Here is a 25236-nt window from a genome sequence, read left to right on the forward strand (position 1 = left end):
AATTAATTAAAATGTGTTCTTAGGCCTAATTCTCACTTACCTTTCTAATTGTGTTGACTTTATTTTTAAGACCAAAATGAGAAACTCGTTCAAGAGAATAGAGGACTTCAGTTACAGTGTCTGGAACAAAAGCAACAACTTGATGATCTTAAAAACCACATGAAGTTTTTCAACCAGGTGAACTATTTCTTATTTAGGAAATAAACTCAAAAATTATACCTACATGTTTTAGCATAGAGAAAATACTATAATTACAAAGCAATAGTATCTGAACATATTACTTAGTTTATTAAGGCAGATATCAGGCACCTTATATTCCATTAGGAAAAACTAAGTAGTTGGAATAGCTCTTAACTTTCCATTAATATTTCATTGTGAGCTTTTACTTAATCTATTGCAGGAGAGTGAAATTAATGCTGATGAACTGAGTGAAGCTCTCCTGCTTCTCAAGGTAACTTTCTGAACTATACCATGAGTTTTATGGCTACATAAAACTGTTTCAATATAATGGTGACCTTTATCTGTAATCCTTGTATTTGGAAAATGAATTATTTTTTCATTTTCTGAAATTTAGTGCATCTTTCACACACACACATATACACAACACACACATAGGGCATGTATCTACTAAGACTCATGAAAGCGGTTAGATAACATTTAGTTGCAGCAAATACATATATAATGACATCAAAATTACAATAAAGTACACATCAAAAACTGTTATTTAAAGCACTTTCTTCAATTATACTAAGCATTTTACTTTTGCCTGCCTCACTATAAAACCAGTCAACAGTTTTCTGCCCTAAGAGACCTTGGTTTAAACATGAAAAAATGTTCAACATCTCTAGTAATAAGAGAAATGCAAATCAAAACCACCCTAAGATTCCATCTCACCCCAATTAGAATGGCGATTATCAAAAATACAAGCAACAGGTGTTGGCGAGGATGTGGGGAGAAAGGTACACTCATACATTGCTGGTGGGGCTGCAAATTAGTGCAGCCACTCTGGAAAGCAGTGTGGAGATTCCTTAGAAAACTTGGAATGGACCCTCCATTTGACCCAGCTATCCCACTCCTTGGCCTATACCCAAAGGATCTAAAATCAGCATACTACAGAGATACAGCCACATCAATGTTCATAGCTGCTCAATTCACAATAGCCAGACTATGGAACCAACCTAGATGCCCTTCAATTGACGAGTGGATAAAGAAACTGTGGTATATATACACAATGGAATATTACTCAGCCATAAAGAATGACAAAATTATGGCATTTGCAGGCAAATGGATGAAATTGGAGAATATCATGCTAAGTGAGATAAGCCAATCTCAAAAAGACAAGGGACAAATGATATCGCTAATAAGTGGAGGATGACACATAATGGGGGGGAGGGAAGGGTTAGTGTTAGGGTTAGAGTTAGGGTTAGGGAGGGGGGCAAGTATGGAGGAAGAAAGTACTGTATAGAGGGTAAAGAGGGGTGGGGGGGAAGGGGAAAAAAAATAACTGAATCAAACAACATTACTGTATGTGGATTTATGATTACACAAATGGTATGCCTTTGCGCCATGTACAAACAGAGAGGCAACATGTATCCCATTTGTTTACAATAAAATAAAAAAAAATTAAAAAAAAGAGACCTTGGTTTGCACTCTGTTATCTCAAGTGAAATACTGAATTATAAATATAACAAAATGTTTTCTAGTTCTGGGATACCCAGATACTCCCAAGAAGACACCAAAATACACACTTACTTCTTTTTTGGATCACAGTGTACATTTTAATTAAATGGAAATAAATTTACATGATTCTTTTTTGTATCATGAGGTAATAATTTTTTTAATTTCTCTTTAATTGTTCCAGACATCTATGCAAATATGTTTTAGAACTGTGTTATTCCTGATGGGAAAAAATGAAAATAGATGTTTCCAATCAATGATTGTTTCATGTTATATCTACATTAATTCACATGGTTACATTTTAGAAATTCTTCAGCAATAAAACATGTTTTTGTTTTAGGCTCAAAAAGAACAAAAAAATGGAGACCTTTCATTTTTAGAGAAAGTAGACAGTAAAATTAATAAAAACCTAGAACGTTCCATAAAAGAGCTGCAAGCAACTCATGCAGAAACAGTGCAAGAACTCGAAAAGACAAGAAACATGCTAATCATGCAACATAAAATTAATAAAGATTATCAGGTAACGTAGTACACTAAATCAAGAGGGTAGTTTTCTGTGATGTTCTGCTGATGATTTACTTTTCTTAAACATATTCGTCTGTTCATCTATTATACCCTATTATCTGTTGGCACATCCCTGCAATTTAACCTTGTGGTTAGGTAGTTAGAAATAGTCTAAAAACAAATAAGTCCCTGGTTTAGGGCAATTAATAGTAGCAGTGGACCACCTTATGTTAGGTTTTCTTCCCCCCTTTTCTTTTATAAAACAGGGACTCAATAAATTGCCCTGGATAGCCTCAAACTTGGGATCCTCCTGCCTCAGCCTTCCAAGTACTTGGGATTACAGGCAAGCACCACCATGGCTTTATGTCAGCTTTTAACAAAACAGAAACTCATCTCCATAAAAAGCAATACAGAGTTTTATTTATTTTATTTCTTATTTGTGAAAATTGCCAAGTATAATTCTCTGAACTGTAAGCTATTTGAGATCAGGAAACCATAGTTTATAGGACCTAGTATTCCCAAGGATCTAGAAAATGCTTGACTCATAGTAACTTAGATAAATGAAAATGGAACTAATCATAGTATTGAAGTTTATGTGCTCTTGTTTTTTAGATGGAAGTTGAGGCAGTGACCCATAAGATGGAAAGTTTGCAGCAAGATTATGAACTTAAAGTGGAACAATATGTTCATCTTCTTGATATCAGGGCTGCACGCATCCAGAAACTAGAAGGTACAGTGTACACAGTAACTAGAGGAGTGGATTTTATAACAGCTGAAAATGTCATCCAAATCTTCACTCACAGTATCTTTTTGCTGTATTTTTCCAAATTCATAGCTGTAATAATAACTTACCAGAAAAGCTCTTTCATCTGATTCTTTTCTACTCAAGAATTTTTAGTAATTCCCTACTGCTTTTTCACTTCATTGTTGCAGGCAAGATTTCAAAGTACTTCATAAAGTACCAAAGGCTCAACTTTAACACCACCTTTGTTATTTCCCTTCTAAGCAACCTACACTCCTTACCAAATAGGTCTTCTTGCTCTTAGATTTATCTTGCTCAGTTCCAACAACATGCTTTTGTTCTTACTGTTTGTTCTGTCTAAACCTTCTTTCCACCTTGACCTCAAGATACACCCTTTTTGCTTCAAAATCTAACTCAGTGCTCACTCATGTCAGGAACCTGTCTCTGATTACTCCTAACTGTCCCTCTACCTAAAATACCCTCCTGGTGAGTTTCGATCTTTAGCAATATGAAAATCATCAGAGAACCTGTCTAAATTGTGGCTTATGGGGCCTCACCCCTAGAGATTTTGGGGCTCATGATTCTATATAGTTAGAAATAACTGCGAGCTACTCAGGTGCAGGTGTGAGACTTCATATTGAAAATGGCTAACATAGCACTTACCTACCCAGTTTTCCCCTCAGGTACTCAGAAAATATATGTTTAGGGAATATATATATAATAGAAGTGTTCCTCAGCTGTTAGAGTTTTGCATATTCACAGGAACCATCATTTAAGTTCTATAGTGATAAGTACTAGACTGTTTCATGTCCACTGCTGTACAATACTTAATTCAGTCATTTGTGCCCACAGTAACTTTACTCTCTTGAAATGATTGATGATCCCTCCACTGCTGTACAGTACTTAATTCAGTCATTTGTGCCCACAGTAACTTTACTCTCTTGAAATGATTGATGATTCCAAAGGGATTATATTTATAATATTGAAAATTAAGCAAGAAATTTTTAAATATTTCTAATTCATGTTAAAATAATAATAAGTCTATTACATGTTAACATAAAATTATAGTATTTATTTTTAAAAGTTCCATTTACCCAAAAAATTGTGAGAAGAGTAGCATATTTTGAATTTTCAAATTTTTTAAAATTTTTAACTTTTTGCAAATCATTTTAGGATCTGCCTTAATAGAAAACAGCTGAATTATTACATCTGATTCTGCATTTAATGTGTTGTAATAACACATATCATGTAGTCTTTGAGAAACTCCATTATACATGTATAAGACAATAAAATGAAAAAGGCAAATAACATCTTAGTAATAGTATAAAATTAATTTTGTTCTCACAGACCCCCTAAAATAGTTTTAGAGACCCTCAGAGGTGGTACACAGACCACACTTTGAGAACCTCTGATCTATGAGGAAGGGCTAAATAAATATCTTTATCTGACTGAACAAGGCTTTCCAAAAGTCAAGGAGCAGTATGTACCTTTTCTTCCAAGTAGTACTCAATAAAAATTTGCTTAATGGAATTTTCTTGGTTAAAAGGGAGGTCACAGAGTTAAGAATTTTCATTCTTTTCAAAACTTAACAAACTTTTACAAGTATGTTTTATCTGTCTCTTAAATTCATTGACTTATTCCGTAAACACGATCAAGTCTCTAATGCATCCTAAGCAAAGTGCTAGCCAGTAAGAATACAAATAGGAAAAAAACGGAGGCACCACCCTCAAGGGTATTTTTTTCTTGGCGCTGAGGATTGAAGTGTGGGTCTTGTGAATGCTAAGCACGTGTTCTACCACTGAGCTATACCCCAGCCCCAGAGATTTATTTCTTACAGTTCTAGAGGCTGGAAAGTCCAAATTGAGGGACCTTCATGTCAAGGGCTGTAGCAGAAGTCAGGAGGGCAGAAGAACATACACAAAGAGAAAGCAAGAGGAGACCAAACTCACTTTTACAGTAAACCCACTCTTGTGATATCAAACCCATTCTCATGATTATGACATTAATCCATTCATGAAGGCAGAGCCTATATGGCCAAATTGCATCTTAGAGATTCCACGTCTCAACACTGTTGCATTGCGAATTAAGTTTCCAACACATGAACTTGGGGAGACACATTCAAACCATAGCAGATATTAAGAAAACATTGATGAGCAAATGCCTCTTCCTACCTCAAGGTTCAGGTAAGAGGGCTGGGATGTTGCTCGATTTTTAGAGTGCTTTGCCTAGCATGGTGTTCAATCCCTAGCACCACACACACAAAGAAAAAACAATTCAGAGAAGACTACAGTCAGCATGGGGTCTTTAAAAACAGTCCACACACACACACGTGGACACACACAAAAGACAGACTTCGCCTCTAAGTAAAAGTAGTACATTCAGTATTGCATTTTGGAGATTATACTACCAGTATTCAGAGAAGGAGTAAGACTTGAAGGAAGAAAGCATGTTGAGTTCCATAATTAGATAATAAACTGAAGGTATAAAATAGATATAGTAGAGATAGAATGGAGACAAATCTGATAAAGATTTAGGAAATAGTGTTGAATAGTTGTGACCCTGTAAGATATGGTAAGAGTAATAGAAAAAGGAATCTAGAATGACTCTGGTGTCTAACCTGGGCAACAGATGAATGCTAACAACTTCTCTTGAGATTCAAAGTAAAAAAATAGCTAGAAGACAGTATGATACCTTCTGTTTTGAATATATTGAATTTGAAGTGCCTTTGGGATTCTGTAAGATAGAGGGTGAAGTAAAACATTAGATATATGGTACTGGAATTTAGGGAAGAAATCTGAGTTAAAAATAGAACTATGGAAGCTTTCAGCATGCTGATTATAACAAAAGTCATAAAAGTAGATGAGATCACCCATGAGAATATGTAGACTTAGAAGAGAATTAAAAGCAGAACCCCAGAAAACTAGCAGAGAAAGAAAAACCCCTAAAGAATGAGAAGAGGAAAAGCAGGGGAAATAATGACCTGGAAGCCAAGGTAGACATTCACAGAAGAGATGGTTTCATCAGTCTCCAATGAAGCAAAGAAATCAAATAATGCAGGGTCCAGTATCCATTGAGTCTGGCAATTAATTGGTTATGGTGACCTTTTCTGCAGTAGTTTCATGGAAAAACAAGGTGGTGTGGTTTATATGAGTAGTTGGAGACACACATTATTCTTTCTAGAAACTTGAGAGTGATATTAAGGGGGAAAATATCTAAATAAAAAGAGATCTTTTTCAAAACAGCTTTAAAGAAATATACTTAATGTACTTTAAAGGACACATATAAAGTATACACTTTGGTGAGTCTGAACTTGTGTATACAACTGTGAAACCATTATTGTAATCAAGACAATAAACATACACATCACCCCCCACAGTAGAAGCATATATCCTGTCAAGCTAAAGGAAAGGAACCTGGGAATAGAGAAATTAAGGAGAGAAGATAATGGACAAAGAAGAGGCAGAGGAGCAAGTGGAAATGAAGTGGTGACCTCAGCTCTTCATTCAGAGGCCCACTTTTTCCTTTTCCTGGCTTTTGGCTGTATTACAATAAAGTTGTAATTTTTAATTTTTATTGTGAATTGACAGATTATAGTTGTGTATATTTTGAAATTATAATTTTGTTATTGTTTAATAAATGTTGAAACAAATGATGAATTTCTGTATAATGAAATATTATTTACAGAAAAATGGTGTAGTCAAAGAATTTAAGATTGAAATTATTCACTAAAAACACTCAGACTTCCTACTGCTTCAGATACCAGTTTGCATCTTCATATGTCAGTATTTTAAAATCTCTAAACTATGTATCTTCTCTTGTAGCCCAATTAAAGGATATTGCCTATGGCACAAAACAGTACAAATTTAAACCAGAAATCATGCCAGATGACTCTGTCGATGAATTTGATGAAACCATCCACCTAGAACGAGGTGAAAATCTATTTGAAATCCACATCAACAAAGTAACCTTTTCTTCTGAAGTTTTACAGGCATCTGGAGATAAAGAGCCTGTCACTTTCTGTACTTATGCCTTCTATGATTTTGAACTACAGACAACTCCCATAGTTCAAGGCCTTCACCCAGAATATAACTTCACTTCTCAATATCTTGTTCATGTTAATGACTTATTTTTACATTATATTCAGAAGAATACTGTCACACTTGAAGTTCACCAAGCTTACAGCACAGATTATGAAACACTTGCAGCATGTCAATTGAGATTTCATGAAATTCTAGAAAAAAGCGGTCGGATATTTTGCACAGCAAGTTTAGTTGGTAAGTGCAGTTTATAAGCTTCAAATGTTTGGATCACTAATTTGATTTATATATTAATTGGTATTCTACATTAGTATCTTATACATTAAAGGTGCCTTTTGGATAGGGACAATGTTCTCTGTCCATACTCTATCCAAAGTTTATCTTAAATATCATTGATGACATCAGTAAAAGCTATTTATTGTTTAAAAAAAACTTATTACTTCAGATGTGTATCATATTGATACTCTTGTTTGATACACAGTTGTAGTACATTCATCAGATTCTTTTTAAGACATTGTTACCACTGTTACTAAATACTAGGAGTACCAGTCAGTGGTAAGAAAGACAGACAAAACCTGTGTTCTTGTGTAGCTTAGCTAACCTTCTAGCAGGGAAAACAAGTCTAAAACAAATTAAGTACATTCAGATATGAAAAAATTAATCAGAGCAAGAAGCTGAAAAGAAGGATAGAGGATTGCTAGTTCAGATGAATCTTCCTTGAGAAGGTGATGTTGGTGAAGACCTGAATGAAGATCCGTGCCAGGATTCGAGGGAAGAATGTTTCAGGAGGGGAAATAGCAAAAACAGATCTGAGAGAGGAACCAACCTGACATGTTGTTGGGACAGCAAGGTGGCCTGTAACTGGAGTAAAGATGAAATTAAATGAAAAGCCCAAACTGCACACCCTATAGCAATGTAAGTCACAGGAATTTGGGGCTGGGAAGTGGGATTCCAAAATTTAAGAATCAAGAAGAGCCTGAAAAGGAAACTGAGGGGTGGCCAGTGGTGTAGGAGGAAAATTAAAGTATATGGCATCCCAAAAACAAGTGAAGAAACCATTTTAAGCAGGAACAGGGTTGATTTTGTGTCTGGAAAGGGATTTTATGTTACTGTTGGAGTGATTGGTTGCATAAGTAATATATTGATGACTTAAAAGCCAAAATGATGTAGTTGTCTTCTCCCTCTCCTGTCGCCAGACACCTCTGAACCCCCTCACCAAAGATGTTTTAATGCATATGCAACCAAATATGTGTGAATTAATAGTCTTCTGTTACTTTTTTTGTAAATAATGTTAGATATTAACATTTTGAAAGAAATTAATGAGGTAGGGGTAAAGTTTTTAATAATATGGTATGTTCAGAAAAGTTTATGAAATAGTCTGTGCTTGACAAATATTGAGTATCTGTTATGTGCTAGTCCCTGTGGTAGGAATATATTGATGAAAACTACATTCCTTGCCCTCAAGAAGCTTTCATTGTGGGATACAAACTGTACAGTTGTGAGCAGTGTATGTTCTAATGAGGATGTACCAAGTCTGTGAAGGAAGTATAGGGCTGTTAGGTCTCCACAGAGGAAAGTCTTCACAGAGGAATAACAAGGGTGTGCAGCGCAAATATCATGTGAGGGTATATTGAATAGCATAGCTACAACTTTTCCCCAGTATTCATGGTATAGTAAAAAAAAAAATAAATAAAATAAAATAAAATGGAAAAAATGCCAAAAATTTTCCCAAACTTGAATTAATATATAGAATGTCTTATGTATAATTTTGAGGTTGCATGTTGTAAATGTCAGACTATATTGAGTACAACTTGTTTAAATAAAAGTACTACAGCATCAAAAATAATCTGGGGAGTATCTGATTCAATATTTAGATTTTTCTTTATATTTCAGAAGGATCGAAATAGTATAAAATGATATATTTCAAATTTGTTTGACATAGTTTTTAAATGATATTTAACATACAATGAAACTCATACTCCTGAAGTGACTCTTCTTCATCTGTTATTTGCCCATCATACATCATTTGTGCAAGTCATATCATTCAACTCAGTGTAAAATTTATAGTTTTAATGAAAAACACCATTGATATATCTTTTACCTATATGTATTTCATTTATGAGACTATTTTAACAGTGGGTTATGTTTTGACTTGTAGGAACTAAAGGAGACATCCCAAATTTTGGCACAGTAGATTACTGGTTCCAACTAAGAGTTCCCATGGATCAAGCAATTCGACTTTATCGAGAACGGGCAAAGGCTTTGGGATATATCACATCAAATTTTAAGGGGCCAGAACAAATGCAATCGGTAAGCTTTTCTGATTTCAGAACCCTTTTATTACATAGAAATTTTATAATATTCCCTTATATTTTGGGCTTTAAATTGAAATAATTTTCTTTCACATCCTTCAAGTTACTTTTTTTACCTTTTTATTTTTGAATAATCACAGGAAGTAGCAAAAATAGTCCAGAGAGGTCCCCTGTGTGTTTCACCCAGTTTCTCCTAGTTGTAACATCTAACAGAATTATGGTATAATATCAAAACCAGGAAATTGACATTGGTATAATAGGCTACATGCTTTATTCAGATTTTATCAGTGTTTACATGCAGGCATTTGTATATGTGTGTGTAAACGTGTATAGTCATTCTATGCAGGTTGTTCTTTGTTTTTTTATGGTTTTGGGGGGGAGGGTACCTGGGATTGAACTCAGGGGCACTCACCACTGAGCCACATCCCCAACCCTATTTTATTTAGAGACAAGATCTCACTGAGTTCCTTAGTGCCTCACTTTTGCTAAGTCTGGCTTTGAACCCTTGATCCTCCTGTCTCAGCCTCCTGAGCCTCTGGGACTGTGAGTTTTATCACATGTCAAAATTCATATAACAATCACCAAAATGAAGATACAGAACATCAATACAAAAAAATTCCATTGTGCTACCCAGGACAGTTTTGGAATATATAACTGTAGTACTATTATCACACATCACATCCTTCTTTAATAAGTTCTGCTGTTAAGGAAACAAATAACTATTCTTGGACTATCAATTATTTTCTTTCAAACTGTTTTCTCATGTTGGATTTCTGAAATACAAAGTCAAGTACAAAATGTGTACTTTCTTGCTGAGAACTGGGAGTTTAAATGCAATTCCCCAGGTTAGCATTTCTTAAACTATGTTTCATGGGGTCTTTTCTTTTTTTAATTTTTTTTAGTTGTCAGTGGACCTTTATTTTTATTTATTTATTTATATGCAGTGCTGAGCATCAAACCCAGTGCCTCACACGTGCTAGGCAGGCATTCTACCCCTGAGCCACCACCCCAGCTGCATTCAGGGAGTCTTAATGACCATATTCTCTAATGAATTCTATGATCCAGTGAATGCAGAAAGCACAGAATTGAGCAAAGTTAAATAGGATTCTGGACTTAAGATTTCTTGTGTATATGAATTTCAACGGGAAACATAAGATATGCACTTATGTAACACAGGAACAGGTTATAGTAGAAATATTTTGGAATGCTGACTCATGTCATAAATATCTTACTTTCTTTGCTCTTAGAACTGCCCCCATTTCCAATGCATGGGACCTGGCCCCCCATTGTTCAGTTTTCCCATTTTCTCACACTCCCCATCTAATTATATTACTGATTCCAGACTATTCACTTGACCCCCCTCCCCATCAGACCATTCAGATTCTGCTTTCTGAAATCAAGAGAAAGTATGACTCATGATGCCGTAAACTTGTAAACCTGGGAGCAGTTGGCAGTCATCTTCTACCATGATAGTCAGCAGACGGGGAGAAAATGGATCCAAGGAGAAAGAACCATTAGCAAGTATTATTAGAAAAATGGAGACCAAGCAGAGTAAATTCTAGCAGTTTTCCAGTCCTACTACTTTCTTAAGGTCCAACCACATTTCTGCTGTATAGGTCCATGAAATATCCTTATAACCTTTTATTAAACTCCTCTGTGTGGTGTTTCGGCTCTGTGGATTGTGACTTTCACTTAAAGAACTGCGACTAACATAACTTGAGAAAGAATAGCATTTGCTTCCCAGAGATCATCTTTCTGGCTAATAATCTTCAAAATACACTTTGGGAAATGCTATTAAACAAATGGGAATTAGAAACAAAGAAACCAAATTATTTGTTTGATTTTTGTAGTTTAAAGGTTTTTAGACTCTCAGATTCTGGCGTTCATTTACTGGTGGAATTTCAACTTTCACGGGTGGATTTGGGGATGTCAGTGCAGGGGGTATTTAAAAAATCATTCCACCAGCCTTCCATAGCTGAGTGCCAACTAGCCCTGGGAAAGCAGAATTGTGATTTTCTTTCTCAGGTTTCCCCACTCCATGACACCAGATATCTCCACTAAGAAGATTTTGACTCTAACTCTGTTTTTCCTACTCCCATAAAGTCTCTGAGCAAGGGATCCCATTTGTTCAATCCAGGCTCAGAAATATAGAGAGGTTCCTTTGTGGAAAATAGAGAATTCTCCAATAGTAAACTAAACATATACACTGAAACACTGGCATTTTCTTTGTCCTTAGATATATTAGCTATGGAAGACTTACTGTTTAGTGCAATTATTTTCCAAAATGCTGTGTAGTGGCCCTCTTAATCATATTTCCATAAGGAACCATAGAGTAGTTCCCAGCTCAGCCTAATAACTTCTGCTGCTCATCTCTTCCAAAATGTCCTCCCAATCCTTGCTTTTTATTCCTCTTATATTTTTCATTGACTCTATATTCTTGTTCTTACAGAAGTTGAACTTTGATACACTGGCTAATCTTGGCCTCATATATCTGCTTCTCCACACCCCAATGATTCAGAATGAGGGCCAACCCCTCATTCTGTAACAGAATTGTTACTACAGGGGAGCAGATGGATTCATCTCCTCTGGTTAGGGCGTTCTTCTTTAGACCTATCACTCACTTTAGTCTCTGGTTATTAAATAGAATTAATGGAATTAAGAACTCTTTTCTTGGTTTTACTTGGCTTTAACACCAATTTCTACATGTCTCCTCAGTCTCCTATGTTTGTTCCTAATAGCACAGGATCATCTGTCCACATATGGTTTTAAACAAAATCAAAGGTGTTTTTCTTTGACTGAGAAATTAACTTTGAATGAAAATATGCAGCTTCTGTCCGTTTACAGAATTATTTTGTTTGGGGGTTGGCAGCTGCTGTTTATCTTTTAATCGTATTATTTCTATAATATAAATATGTATGTTTTTCCAGTTAAGTCAGCAAGTACCCAAAACTGCTCAGCTCAGTTCACCAGATTCCACAGATGGCAACTTAAATGAACTTCACATTACAATAAGATGTTGCAACCACCTGCAGTCCAGAGCAAGTCACCTGCAGCCACACCCATATGTTGTGTACAAGTTTTTTGATTTTGCAGACCATGATACAGCCATCATTCCCAGTAGCAATGATCCACAGTTTGATGATCATATGTGTTTCCCAGTGCCAATGAATATGGATTTGGATCGATACCTTAAGTCAGAGTCTCTGAGTTTTTATGTGTTTGACGATAGTGATACCCAGGAGAATATTTACATAGGAAAAGTCAATGTGCCTCTGATTTCATTGGCACATGACAGGTATATCTCAGGTAAGCCTATGTTTTTGATTCTATGAAATTGTAAAAGCAAACCTAAATTGTACCTCAGCATTATGGATATGATTTGTTCAAAACTAATTTTTCTAACCTTCTCAGAATCTTTAAATTTTGAGTCTATGATACTATTTTTTCTTTTAGTTATTTACTTTGCAGTTGCTCTGGGAATTATAATATGTATCATATAGTCTATTTAAAATTAATGTTAACTTAATTCCATTAAAATATAGAAAGACTGGGGCTGGGAAGATAGCTCAGTCGGTAGAGTGCTTGCCTTGCATGCCCAAGGCCCTGGGTTCGATCCCCAGCACCACAAAAAAAAAAAAAAAAAAAAAAAAAAAAAAAAAAAATCATATATATATATATATAGAAAGACTAATACAATTCATTCTCACTTCCCTCCTTTCTACTATTATTGACATATATATGTATACATTATGCCTATATATGTCATAAACCCAACAGTGCAATGTTGCAATTTTTGCTTTATATAATATAATCTTACTGATTTAATCAAATTAAGAAAGGGGGGAAAATATATAATTTTAGGAGACTTTGATATTGACCTACCATATACATATTTGCTATTCCTGGTATTCTTTATTTCCTTCTGTGATTTTGATGTCATTTCCTTACTCTGATGTCATCTCCTTACTGCAGTATAATTCTATCTTCCACCTTTGTGCTATAATTATCATATATATTTGTTCTTCATGTAAACAATATAATTTACAATTATTATTTTATGCAGTTGTCTTTTAAATCAGTTAAGAGGAGAAAATAGAGAATATATATCTATGTAGTCTTTTATAATTACCAATGTAAATGCCTTCATTGGTTCTAATTCCCAATGTGAATTTGAGTTACCATCTCATTCTCTGTTTCAACGTGAAGAACTTCCTGTCACGTGTGTTGTAAGTCAGGTCTGCTGTAAGTGAATTCTCTCATTCATCATTATCTGGGAATGTAGTTATTTTGCTTTTAATTTTTGAAGGATAGTCTTGCTATATTTATTTTTGTTGACTTTTTTCCCCTTCAGCATTTTTAATACATCAAACTACTGACTGTTGGCATCCACTGTATCTAACTGAAAGTCAGCTATTTAATCTTATTGTGGCTCCCTTACATTTGATGCTTTTCTCAAGATTTTCTGTTTGTTTTGGTTTTGAACAGTTTCATATGTCTAGATATGTATCCCCTCCTTGGAATTGTTGAGCTTCTTATGTGGGTGGTATAATGTTATGAACCAAGTTTGGGTAGATTTTTGCCATTACTTCTTCAATTATTCCTTCTCCCTATCTTTATTCTCCTTGGCCTCCCATTACAAGTATACTGGTATTAAGTGTTGCACAGGTTCATTTTTCTGTCCATCCTTCAGGTAGGTTAATCTTGACCGATCCGCTGATTTTGTCTTGTGCCAGTCAGATCTCTATTGAGTCCCTCTTGAATAATTTTTAATCTTAGTAATTTAGTAATTGTATTTTCAAACTCAAGTTTTTTGGGGGTTTTGGGGGTCCTTTCTTGTTTTGTTTTGTTTCTTTGTAGTTCTGGAATACAAACCCAGGACTTCATACACACTAAGCAAGTATCCTACCACTGAGGTACATCCTCAGCCATATTTCTTTTTTTTTAATATAATCTGTATTTAATAAGTCATTATCATACTTTTCTTTAATTCGTTAATTTTTTTTTAGTTCTTTGAACATTGATAATTGTTTGAAGTCTTTTTCTGCTAAGTCTACTGTCTGAACACTTCAGAGACCATGCTGAGATTGAACTACGAGCCTTATGCATGCTAGGCAAGCCCTTTAACACTGAGGATATCTTTTAGCCTGTGTATGCATTACTCTTTCTTGTTTTTAATATGACTTTTTTTTAAGTATTGAGATCAAACCCAGGGCCTCATGCCTGCAAAGCAAGCATGCCTTGACTGAGCTACACCCCTAGCCCATGGCCCATTTTTTAAAAATTTTTATTTGTTCTTTTTAATTATACAGGACAGTCTAATGTATTTTGACATACTATACATACATGGAGTATAACTTCCCATTCTTGTGGTTGTATATAATGTGGAGTTACACTAGTCATGTATTCATATATGAACATAGGAAGGTTACGTCCAATTCATTCTATTGTCTTTCCTATTCCCATCCCCACTTCTTTCCCTTCGTTCCCCTTTGTCTAATCCAATAAACTTCTATTCTTTCCTTCCCACCCGTTATTGTGTGTTAGCATGAGCATATCAGAAAGAACATTCAGCATTTGGTTTTGGGATTGGCTTATTTCACTTAGCATGACAGTCTTCAGTTCCATGCATATACTGGCAAATGCCTTTATTTCATTCTTCTTCATGGCTGAGTAATATTCCATTATGTATGTATACCACAGGATCTTTATCTTTTCATCTGTTGAAGGACATCTAGGTTGGTTCCATAGTTTAGCTATTGGGAATTGAACTGCTATAAACATTGATGTGACTGCATTACTGTACTGTGCTGATTTTAAGTCTGTTGGGTATAAACAGGAGACTGGGATAGCTAGGTCAAACGGTGGTTCTGTTCCAGTTTTTCTGAGGAAATCTCCATACGGCTTTCCATAGTGGTTGCACCAATCTGCAGTCCCAACAGCAACGTATGAGTGTACCTTTTTCCCCACATCCTCACCAACACTTATTATTGCTTGTATTCTTGATAATTGCCACTTGGACTGGAGTGAGGTAGATTCTTAGTATAATTTCAGTTTGCATTTCTCTAATTGCTAGAGATGTTGAACTTTTTTTTATATATTTGTTGACTATTCATATTTCTTCTGTGAAGTGCCTCTTCAGTTTCTTTGCCCATTTCTTGTTGGGTTATTTGGTTTTTTTGGTGTTAAGTTTTTTGAGTTCTTTATATGGCCTGAAGATTAATGCACTCTCTGAGGTGCAGGTGGCAAAGATTTTCTCCCATTCTGTAGGCTCTCTCTTCATGTTCTTGGTTGCTTCCTTTGAAGCAACTTCTTGCACTTTAGGGGTTTTATAGAAGAATTCAGTTCCTAAGCCGACGTGATGGTGATTTGGGCCTTTTTTCTTCTAGAAGTAACAGGGCCATGACCCATTTTTTGTTGTTGTTGAAAATTGGACTTTTTTTGTGTGTGTGTGTGTGGTACTGGGAATTGAACCCAGGGCCTTGTGCTTGCACAGCAAGCACTCTACCAACTGAGCTATATCCCCAGCCCAAATGGGACATTTTGGATAATAGGTTGTAGCTCCTCCCAGGACTGGTTATTGTTGCCATTTTTGTTTGGTAACTTAACCTGGACTAATTCTAAGGAGTCTCTTTCTCCCATTGTGTGTAGCCACTTAGACCTCTGCTCTGTTCTGCATATCTTATTCTTTTTTTTTTTTTATTTTAAGCACAGCCATCATAGCTTAGCAATCAGCCAGTGATTTTTCAAAGGTGTACTTAAAATACTTTGAGCCAATAAGTTTCTACCCTATGTCTATGGGTTAGCTTGTGGCTTAGGGAATGCATTCAGAGCTCAGGTAGTAAGTCCACTTCAGCTTTTGCTTTCTTCATTTGCTAGTGCTTGGCCTCTTGGCTTTCTTCTGACCATGTACATAGTTTTGTATATGCCCACAGCCTTACATACCATGAGGCATAAATAGTATCTTTTCACAGCCCATCTTGGATGTTTTATTTCTTTTAAGTTGTCGCTTGGCTTTCTGTTTTTTTGCTTGCCTCAACCAGTATTGAGATCTCAGACTAGGTACAATGTTGGCCTTCCCAGAGTATTTGGCCCTGAGATTACTATTGTTTTTATATGTCCCTAGGCATGAAATTATCTATACTGTGTTCCAAAGAAAATCAGCCCCATCCAACAAAAGCTACCAGTCTTCATAGCCTACCACACCCTGGTAGAACCTCTATAGGTATCATGGAGCAGGGAGGAGAGGGGACACTAAGAGCAGTCCCACAGACTTTTACTGTTTTTTACCGTTGTTCAGTAAGTGTTCTTCACTAAATGCTTCTATGTGTATCTTTGATCCATTTCCAGTGTCCTTAGGTGGTGGTTTTTAAGCATTCTGCCCACTTTTATCATTGCTTCTTGGGAAGAGTATTTACTGAGCTCTTTACTCAACCATTTGAAAGTCTCACCTATAATAGAAGTTTATCATCTTATGATAGTCTACCCATATTTTGATCTCCCCTAAAGCCTAGACTTTGGGGGACTTGGTATTTTTTCCCCCAACCAGCTATTAAAAGAAATATCAACACTTGCAGACCAAGTAAAGGACAACCCTATGTAAAAGTTAAACTTGAAATGTAGGTTTGTTCATCACAGATTTTTCTTACCTCAAAATCTAGTACAATGATAAAAAATTGTGACTCAGTAATACATATTCAGCTACATGTACTCTTTTTACTGCTGTTTTTTGGATTGTCTGTTTATTTCATGGATTTTTTTATCTCTGTAGCTATTGATTTGCAATAATTTAACAAATTCCAGTAAAATACATTTAAAACTATAACAATTATATAGTAATATAAAGATTCCTTTACATACATTAACTGTTTGAAATTCTAATGTTTTAATATATTTTTCTTTAGACACAAGTTTCATACAAGAATATTCAAGTCAATACTTGAAACATAACCCAGATATGTCTTAGAAGAAGGATAGGAATTCTGAATAATCCTGAATTTAATTTCAGTGAATTGAAGTAGTTATAAATTTATTTCCTATTGTTGAATCAGTGTTATCCTTTAGGCCTTAATTTCTGCAAGAAGTCAGTTTGAGAAATGAACTTATCATAAATCCTTATTTTATTCTCTGTGACATTTGAGTTGTGAGTAAAAGCCAAAATTGTTTTTGAAGTAGAGAGTAGTTCTTCCTCTTTAATTCTTATGTTAATAAAATTTTGCTCTCACTAATTAAAAATACTTTTGTAATTTGACAGGAATATTTGAGTTACTAGATCATCAAAAGCATCCTGCAGGCACTATTCATGTTATATTAAAATGGAAATATACTTATCTTCCACCAAGTGGATCAATAACTACTGAAGCTGAAGGAAATTTCATACACAGAGAACCAGAAGTTGTTCAGACACTACCTCCAACATCCTCTGTTAGCACATCAGTTGTAGTGAGTAACAATAACTTCAATTTCCTTTCAAGTATAGAATTCTGAATACAAACTTAAGAGCCAATACCTCTGCGAAAGAAAAAATAGTTGACACTTTATCTGATATTCACTATACTCATTCTGACGTATTGGTTTATCTTAGGCACCAACACCTAAACCTAGACGTTTAACACCTGTGGATAAGAAGGTGTCTTTTGTGGATGCCATGCCACATCGGAATTCTGTAAGTAACAAACATTCAAAATACCGATTTGTTTTTTTCTGTAATAAATATTGGAAATAACAAATAGAGATATACTACACCCTGCTTGATTTAAAAGGAAACAAGTGAATGAAGTACATCTTTTCCCTTTTAAATGATCACTTTTTATTTGGCACTATAAAGAAGTGTTAACTGTTCATATTCTTTGATCTAAGCCTCTCTCGGCTCCATGTCTCTGCAGCTACTTCCCCAGTCCTCTGTTCCCATTTACAAAAAAAAAGTCTTCAAAAAAATTGTCTAAATTCTGCTTCCTTTCCTCATACCATTTCTTGAACTTACTCCTGGAAAAAATGGTTTTAACTATCTTAGTAAGGTCACAGTGACCTTTTTTTTTGGGGGGGGGGGACTTATTCAATTTTGTTTTTATTTTGATGGACTTAACATTCTAGGTGTCAGTTATTTTTCTTTTTTTAACTTCCTTTTTTAAAATTGGTACGTCATGATTATATAATAGTGGGATTCATCATGCCATAGTCATTAAAGTCACGTAATCTAATTTGCTCAGTCTCCTTTCCCAGTACCTTCCCTTTAGCTCCGCTCCTCCTGATCTCCTTACTCTACTGATCTTCCTATATTATCATTTAATTAGTACTTAGTCATATAATAATATAAGCAAAATTTATTGTGGTCTATTTGTGATGAACATAGCGTAATTTAATAGATTTCATTTCCCAGTACTTCCCATGCCCTCACTCCCTCCCTCTCAGTCCCCTTCCTGTAGTATATTGATCTCCCTTCTATTTCAATGAGATTCCCCCTTCCCTTTTTTCTCTCCCTCCCTGCCTCCCACCCCTCTCTCTCTCTCTTCCAATATGAGAGAAAACATTTGACCTTTGGCTTTCTGAATCTGGCTTATTTCACTTAGCATGATGTTCTCCAGTTTCATCCATTTGCCAGCAAATGACATAATTACATTCTTTATAGCTTATTAAAACTCCATCTTGTATATATATCACATTTTCTTTATCCAGTTATCTGTTGACAGGCACATAGGTGGTTCCATAACTTGGCTATTGTGAATTGCACTGCTATAAACATTGGTATGCATGTATCACTATAGTATGCTCATTTTTGTTACTTTGGACAAATACCAAAGTGTGGAATCACTGGGTCATATGTTGATTCCTTTCCTAGTCTTTTAAGGAATCTCCATACTACATTCCAAAGTGGTTGTACTAATTTGCAATACAAGTAACAATGTATAAGTGTACCTTTTCCCCAAAAGGCTCACCAGCATTTATTGTTATTTGTATTCTCAATTAATGCCATTCTAACTGGAATAAGATGAAATGTCAGTATAGTTTTGATTTACATTTCCCTAATTACTATGAATGCTAAACAATTTTCATATATTTGTTGCCCAATTCTGTTTTTTCTTCTGAAAAATATGTTTTGTTATTTGGTTGGGTTATTTGGGGTTTGTTTTTGTTGTTGTTGTTGTTGTTGTTGTTGTTGTTGTTGTTGTTGTTTTTGGTGTAAGTTTTTAGACTTCTTTATGTGTTCTGGGTATTAATCCCCTATTAGAAGAGTAGCTGGCAAAGATTTTCTCCCATTCCATAGGTTCTTTCTTCTTGTTCTTGTTTCCTTTGCAAGAAGCAAATTTGATGTCATCCCACTTATTGATTCTTGGTTTTATTTCTTGAGTCTTATTAAGGAAGTCAGTGCCTGCACCAGTATGTTGCAGTGTTGATTCTGTGTTTTTTTCTAGTAACTGCAGTATTTCTGGTCTAATTCCTAGGTCTTTGATCCACTTTGAGTTGATTTTTGTGCAAGGTGACAGGGATCTAGTTTCATCCTATGTCGGTGTATCCAAGTTTTCCCAGCACCATTTGTTAAATTTGTTGTTTTCTCCAACATTTTTTTATTTTCGGCACCTTTGTCAAGGATCAGATGACAATTTCTATGTGAATCTGTCTCTCTCTTCCATTCTTTTCCACTGGTTCTCATGTCTGTTTTTTGCCAACACCATCCTGTTTTTGTTATTATACCTCTGATATAATCTGAGATCAGGCGTTATGATGCCTTTATTTATTCTAGGTCTTTTATTCTTCCTTACGAATTTTAGAACTTTTTTCTAGTTCTGTGAGGAATGTCATTATTATTTTGATGGGGATCACATTGAATCTGTAGATAACTTTTGGTAGTGAGGCCATTTTGACCATTTTAATTCTGCCTATCCAAGAACATGAGAAGTCTTTCCATCTTCTAAGATCATCTTCACTTTCTTTCTTAATGTTCTACTAGTTTTTATTTTAGAGCTCTTTCACCTCCTTAGTTAGATTTATTCCCCAGGTTTTATTGTTGTTGTTGTTGTTGCTGCTGCTGCTGCTGCTTGTTTGTTGAAGACTGTAGAGAATGGAATTGTTTTCCTGATTTCTTTCTGAACAAATTCATTATTAAAGTATAGAAAAGCTATAGTTTTTATAGGATGATTTGTAACCTGCTGCTGTGCTTAGCTTATTGGCTCTAGAAGTCTTGGGGATTTTTTTAGGTCCTCTAAAGTAAATGATCATGTTATTAGCAAACAGATAGTTTGACTTCTTCCTTTCCTGTCATACCCCTTTAATTTCATTCTCTTGCCTGATTGCTCTGGCTAGAGTGTCAAGAACTATTATTGAATATCCTATTATTGGATATCCTTGTCTCATTCTGGATTTTAGAGGAAATGCTTTCAGTTTTTCCCCATTTAATCTGATGTTGGTTTGAGTTTTATAGTGTTTATGACATTAAGTTCCTTCTGACCCTAGTTTCCTCAGTTTTCCACAAATGGGTGCTAGATTTTATCAAAGGCATTTTCTGCATCTATTTAGATATAAGTTTTATTCTTAATTTGATCTATTTGATGAATTAACATTTATTGATTTGTATATGCTGAAATAACCCTGCATCCTGAGATGAATCCAACTCAATCATAGTGTATAATCTCCTTAAGGTATTCTTGGTTTGGAATTCTTTTTGTTTTAATTAGTTATATATGACAGTAGAATGCACTTTGATACATCACATACAATGGAGTATAATTTCTCATTCTTCTGGTTATACATGATGTATAATCCCACTGGTCGTATAGTTATGTATGCACATATGGTAATAATGTCTGATTCATTCTACTGATCTTACTATCGCTATGCCCCCACCCCTCCCTTCAATCCCCTCTACCTAATCTAAAATGACTATTCTTCCCTACCATTGTGAATTAGCATCTGAATATCAGAGAAAACATTTGACTTTTGATTTTTGGGGATTACTTATTTCACTTAGCATGATATTCTTCAGTTCCATTCAATTACCAGCAAATGCCATAATTTCATTCTTTTTTGTGGCTGAGAAATATTCCATCTTGTATATATACCACTTTTTTTTTTTTTTATCCATTCATCTTTGAAGGGCATCTAGGTTGATTCCATAGTTTAGCTGTTGTGAATTGAGCTGCTTATTCTTAATGTATTCTTAAATGCAAACTACTAATATTAAGTTTTCCATCTGTGTACTTCAGGAATATTGGTCTGTAGTTTTCTTTCATTGATGTGTCAGGGTGATACTGGAATCGTAGAATGAATTTTGGAGTGTTCCTTCCCTTTCTATTTTATGAAGTAATTAGAGAAAGATTGGCATTAGTTCTTCTTTGAAGGTCTGATAAAACTCAGATGAGGATCCCTCTGGTCCCAGACTTTTCTTGGTTAGAAGATTCTTTTTCATTACCTCTTAATCTTTTTAGTTTTTCTGTGTCCTTTTGGTTCAATTTCTGTAGCTCTTATATGCCTAGAAATTTTCAATACCTTCTAAATTTTTCAATTTATTAGAATGTAAGTGTTATGGTTTAGATATGAGATGTCCCCCAAAAGCTCATGTGTGAGACAATGCAAGAATTTTCAGAGGTGAAATGATTATATTATGAGAGGTATAAGAAAATCAGTGGATTAATCCACTGATACGGATCAACTGTATGGTAACTATAGGCAAGTAGAGTGTGGCAGGAGGAAGCAGGTCACTGGGGATATGTCTTTGGGGTTCATATTTTGTCCTTGGTGGACAGAACTCTCTTCTCTCTTTCCTGGATGCCCTGTTCTGCAGTACTATCCTCCTCCACCTCCTATCATGATGTTCAGCCTTATCTTGGCCCTAGAACTGTGAAGTCAGATGACTGTGAACTGAACCTCTGAAACCATGAGCTAAAATAAACTTTTCCTCCTCAAAATTGTTCTTGTCAGGTGTTTTGGACATAGCAACAAAAAACTGACTAAAACATAAGTTTTCAAAATAGTCCCTTGTGATTTTCTAGATTTCAGCAATATCCGTGGTGTTTATCTCCTTTTTCATCTCTTAATTGTATTAAGTTGGGTCTTCTCTCTGTTTTGGTTAGTTTTCTGTAAGGATTTATTAATCTTGTTTATTCAAAGAACCAACTCTTTGTTTCATTGAACACTTGCATTTTTTAATCTCTATTTCATTAATTCAGCTCTGGTCTTAAGTATTACCTGTCTTCTACTGGTTTTCAAATTAGTATGTTCCTTTTCTAGGGCCATAAGAATATAATATTAGATTGTTCATTTGGGGATCTTTTGGTTTTTTTTAAATGTAGGCACTTAATGCTATAAACTTTTCCTCTTAGAACCACCTTCATAGTATCCCAGAGTTTTTGGTATATTGTATCACTACTCTCACTTGATTCTAGAAATTTTTTTGTTTCTCATTTTTTCTATGATTCCTACTCATACAAAAGAGTATTATTCAATCTCCATGTGTTTATATGGTTCCTATAGTATTTCTTGATGATTTCTAATTTCATTCCACTATGATAAATGTTAGGGATTATATCGCTTCTTTTATCTGCTAAAACTTTGCTTTTTGACCTAAAATATGGTCTGTATTAGAGAAGATTCCATGAGCTTCTGAGAAGAAAGTAAATTCAGCTGTTGTTGAATGAAATATTTTATAGGTATCTTTTAGGTTCATTTGATCTATATTTTTTTTAGATATTTTTGTTGTTGTAGATGAACATGATACCTTTATTTTACTTATCTTTATGTGGTGCTGAGGATCGAGCCAGTGCCTCACACATGCTAGGCAAGCACTCTGCCTCTGAGCTAGAGCCCCAGCCCTGATCTGTATTATTAATTAGGTAAGAAGTACCTTTATTGATTTTATGTCTAAATCACCTGTCTATAGGTGAGAGGGGAGTTTTGAAATCACCCAGTATTATCATATTGGGGTCTATCTGAGACTTAATGTCAAGAAGTGTTTGTTTAATGACCCAATAAATAAATGTGTAGATGAATTAAACAGATACTTCTCAAAGAAATACAAATGGCCAACAAATACATGAAAAAATGTTCAACACCTTAGCATTTAGGGAAATGCATTCAAAACCACACTGAGTTAATGCAATTCCTTTTAAAATCCCAGTGAGTTCTTTATAGAAATAGAAAAAGCAATTGTGAAATTTATTTGAAAAAATTTAAGGCACAGAATAACCAAAGCAGACCTTAGCAAGAAAAGTGATGCAGGAGGCATCACAATACTATGCCTTAGATTATACTATAGAGCTATACTAACAAAAACAGCATGGTATTGGCATCAAAACCGACATGGTGACCAATGGGGAAGAATAGAAGTTCATTGGATTAGACAAAGGGCAACAAAGGAAAGAGAAGGGGGAGGGGAATAGGAAGGACAGTAGAATTAATCAGACGTTACTTTCCTCGCCTTGTATTTGGATATACCACCAGAGGAACTCCGCATCATTGTACACCCACAAGATTAGAATTCCAGTTATACTAAGTTATACTCTGTGTATGTATAATTTGCCAAAATACATTCTACTGTCATGTATAACTAAAAAGAACAAATTAAAAAAAAAAAAAAACCACAGTGATATTTCATCTCAAACCAGTTAGAAAGGCATTCATCAAGAATCCAAACAATAATAAATGCTGGAGAGGATATGGAGAAAAAGGACCACTTTTACACTGTTGGTGAGATTGTAAATTAGTATAACCACTTTGAAAATTAGTATTGAGGTTCCTCAAAAAACTAGGCATGGAACCACCATATGACACAATTATACCACTCCTAAAGAATTAAAGTCATCATTCTATAGTGATACATGCATACCTACGTTTCTAGCAGCACAATTCACAATAGTTAAGCTATGGAAGCAGAGTAGGTGTTCATCAATAGATAAAGAAAATGTGGTATATGTACACAGTGGAGTTTTATTCAGCCATAAATAAAAATGAAATTATGTAATTTGCAGGAAAATGGATAAAACTTTAAACCATTATTTTAAATAAAATAAACCAAATTCAAAAGTCCGAAGGTTGTATATTTTCTGTCATATGAGGAGAAAGGAAAAGAAAGGTATCTGGAGGGTGGGGGAGTATTTCATTTAAAGCAAAGGGAGATCAGTAGAATAGAGGAAAAGAACCAGAGTGTGGGACAAGGGGAGAAAATAGGGAAGTGCTAAGGAGTGATGTTGAAATTATATTACATCGTTTGCATGTACTAAAATGTAACAACAAATATCAGCAGTCATCAGTATAGACAACTATAGTTGCATCAATAATCAATAAAAATATAATAGAGGAAAAAAGTGTTTTATGTAATTAGGTGCATCAGTGTTGGGACACAACTATTTACTATTGTTATAGCTTCTTATTGGATTGTTCCTTTTACCAGTATGTAATGACTTTTCTTGTCTCTTCTGGTAAAGCTTTGCCTGAAATCTGCTTCGTCTGATTTGAGAATAGCTGTTCCTGCTTGTTTGAGACTCCATTTACATGGATTATCTTTTTCCATCCTTTACTTTCAGGCTGTTTGTCTTTGCCTATGAGATGAATCTTTCAAATAGTACGTAGTTGAAAAACATAGTATATAGTTGAGTTTTGATTTTTTTAATCTGCTAGGCAAGTCCTATGTCTTTTAATTAGAGAGTAGAGACCATTTGCATTCAGAATTATTATGGAGAGATTTTTCTTTCCTGTCATTTTGATTTGTTTCATATTTTTAATTCAGACTTTTTTAAATTGGTTCTTTTTAGTTATACATGACAGCAGAATCCATTATTCTAGTTAGAGTCCCATTCTTATGGATGTTAATGGTGGTGGGATTTAATTCAGTCTTAATTTACATTTGTTTAACTGCTCTTCTAGTGAACTTCACCCAGTCATAACTCTGGGGTTTGTTTTTTGAGGTCATCTGTGGATACTGTTTAAGTGTTTTTTTGTAGTGCTGGCTTAGTACCCATGACTTCCTTTATCCTCA

The 25236-nt window shown here is 34.8% G+C and overlaps 1 protein-coding gene across 6 annotated transcripts in view; it reads left to right on the top strand.

Moving 5' to 3' along the window:
* The window catches only part of RPGRIP1L (RPGRIP1 like), a 105957-nt gene that overhangs the window by 37585 nt on the left and 43136 nt on the right, over positions 1-25236 (top strand). For 4 of the 6 annotated variants that reach the window (XM_079118520.1, XM_079118521.1, XM_079118522.1 and 1 more), the window contains exons 11-19: positions 71-177; positions 401-451; positions 2018-2197; positions 2794-2911; positions 6745-7197; positions 9119-9270; positions 12200-12578; positions 17524-17711; positions 17854-17934. In XM_079118520.1, the coding sequence (XP_078974646.1) occupies positions 71-177; positions 401-451; positions 2018-2197; positions 2794-2911; positions 6745-7197; positions 9119-9270; positions 12200-12578; positions 17524-17711; positions 17854-17934 (1709 nt within the window). The remainder of the gene's footprint in view (positions 1-70; positions 178-400; positions 452-2017; positions 2198-2793; positions 2912-6744; positions 7198-9118; positions 9271-12199; positions 12579-17523; positions 17712-17853; positions 17935-25236) is intronic. The other 2 variants (XM_079118524.1, XM_079118525.1) reach the window with 2 other exon arrangements.

This window comes from Sciurus vulgaris (genome assembly GCF_902686455.1).
Source record: "Sciurus vulgaris genome assembly, chromosome: 17".
Classification (NCBI taxonomy): domain Eukaryota; kingdom Metazoa; phylum Chordata; class Mammalia; order Rodentia; family Sciuridae; genus Sciurus; species Sciurus vulgaris.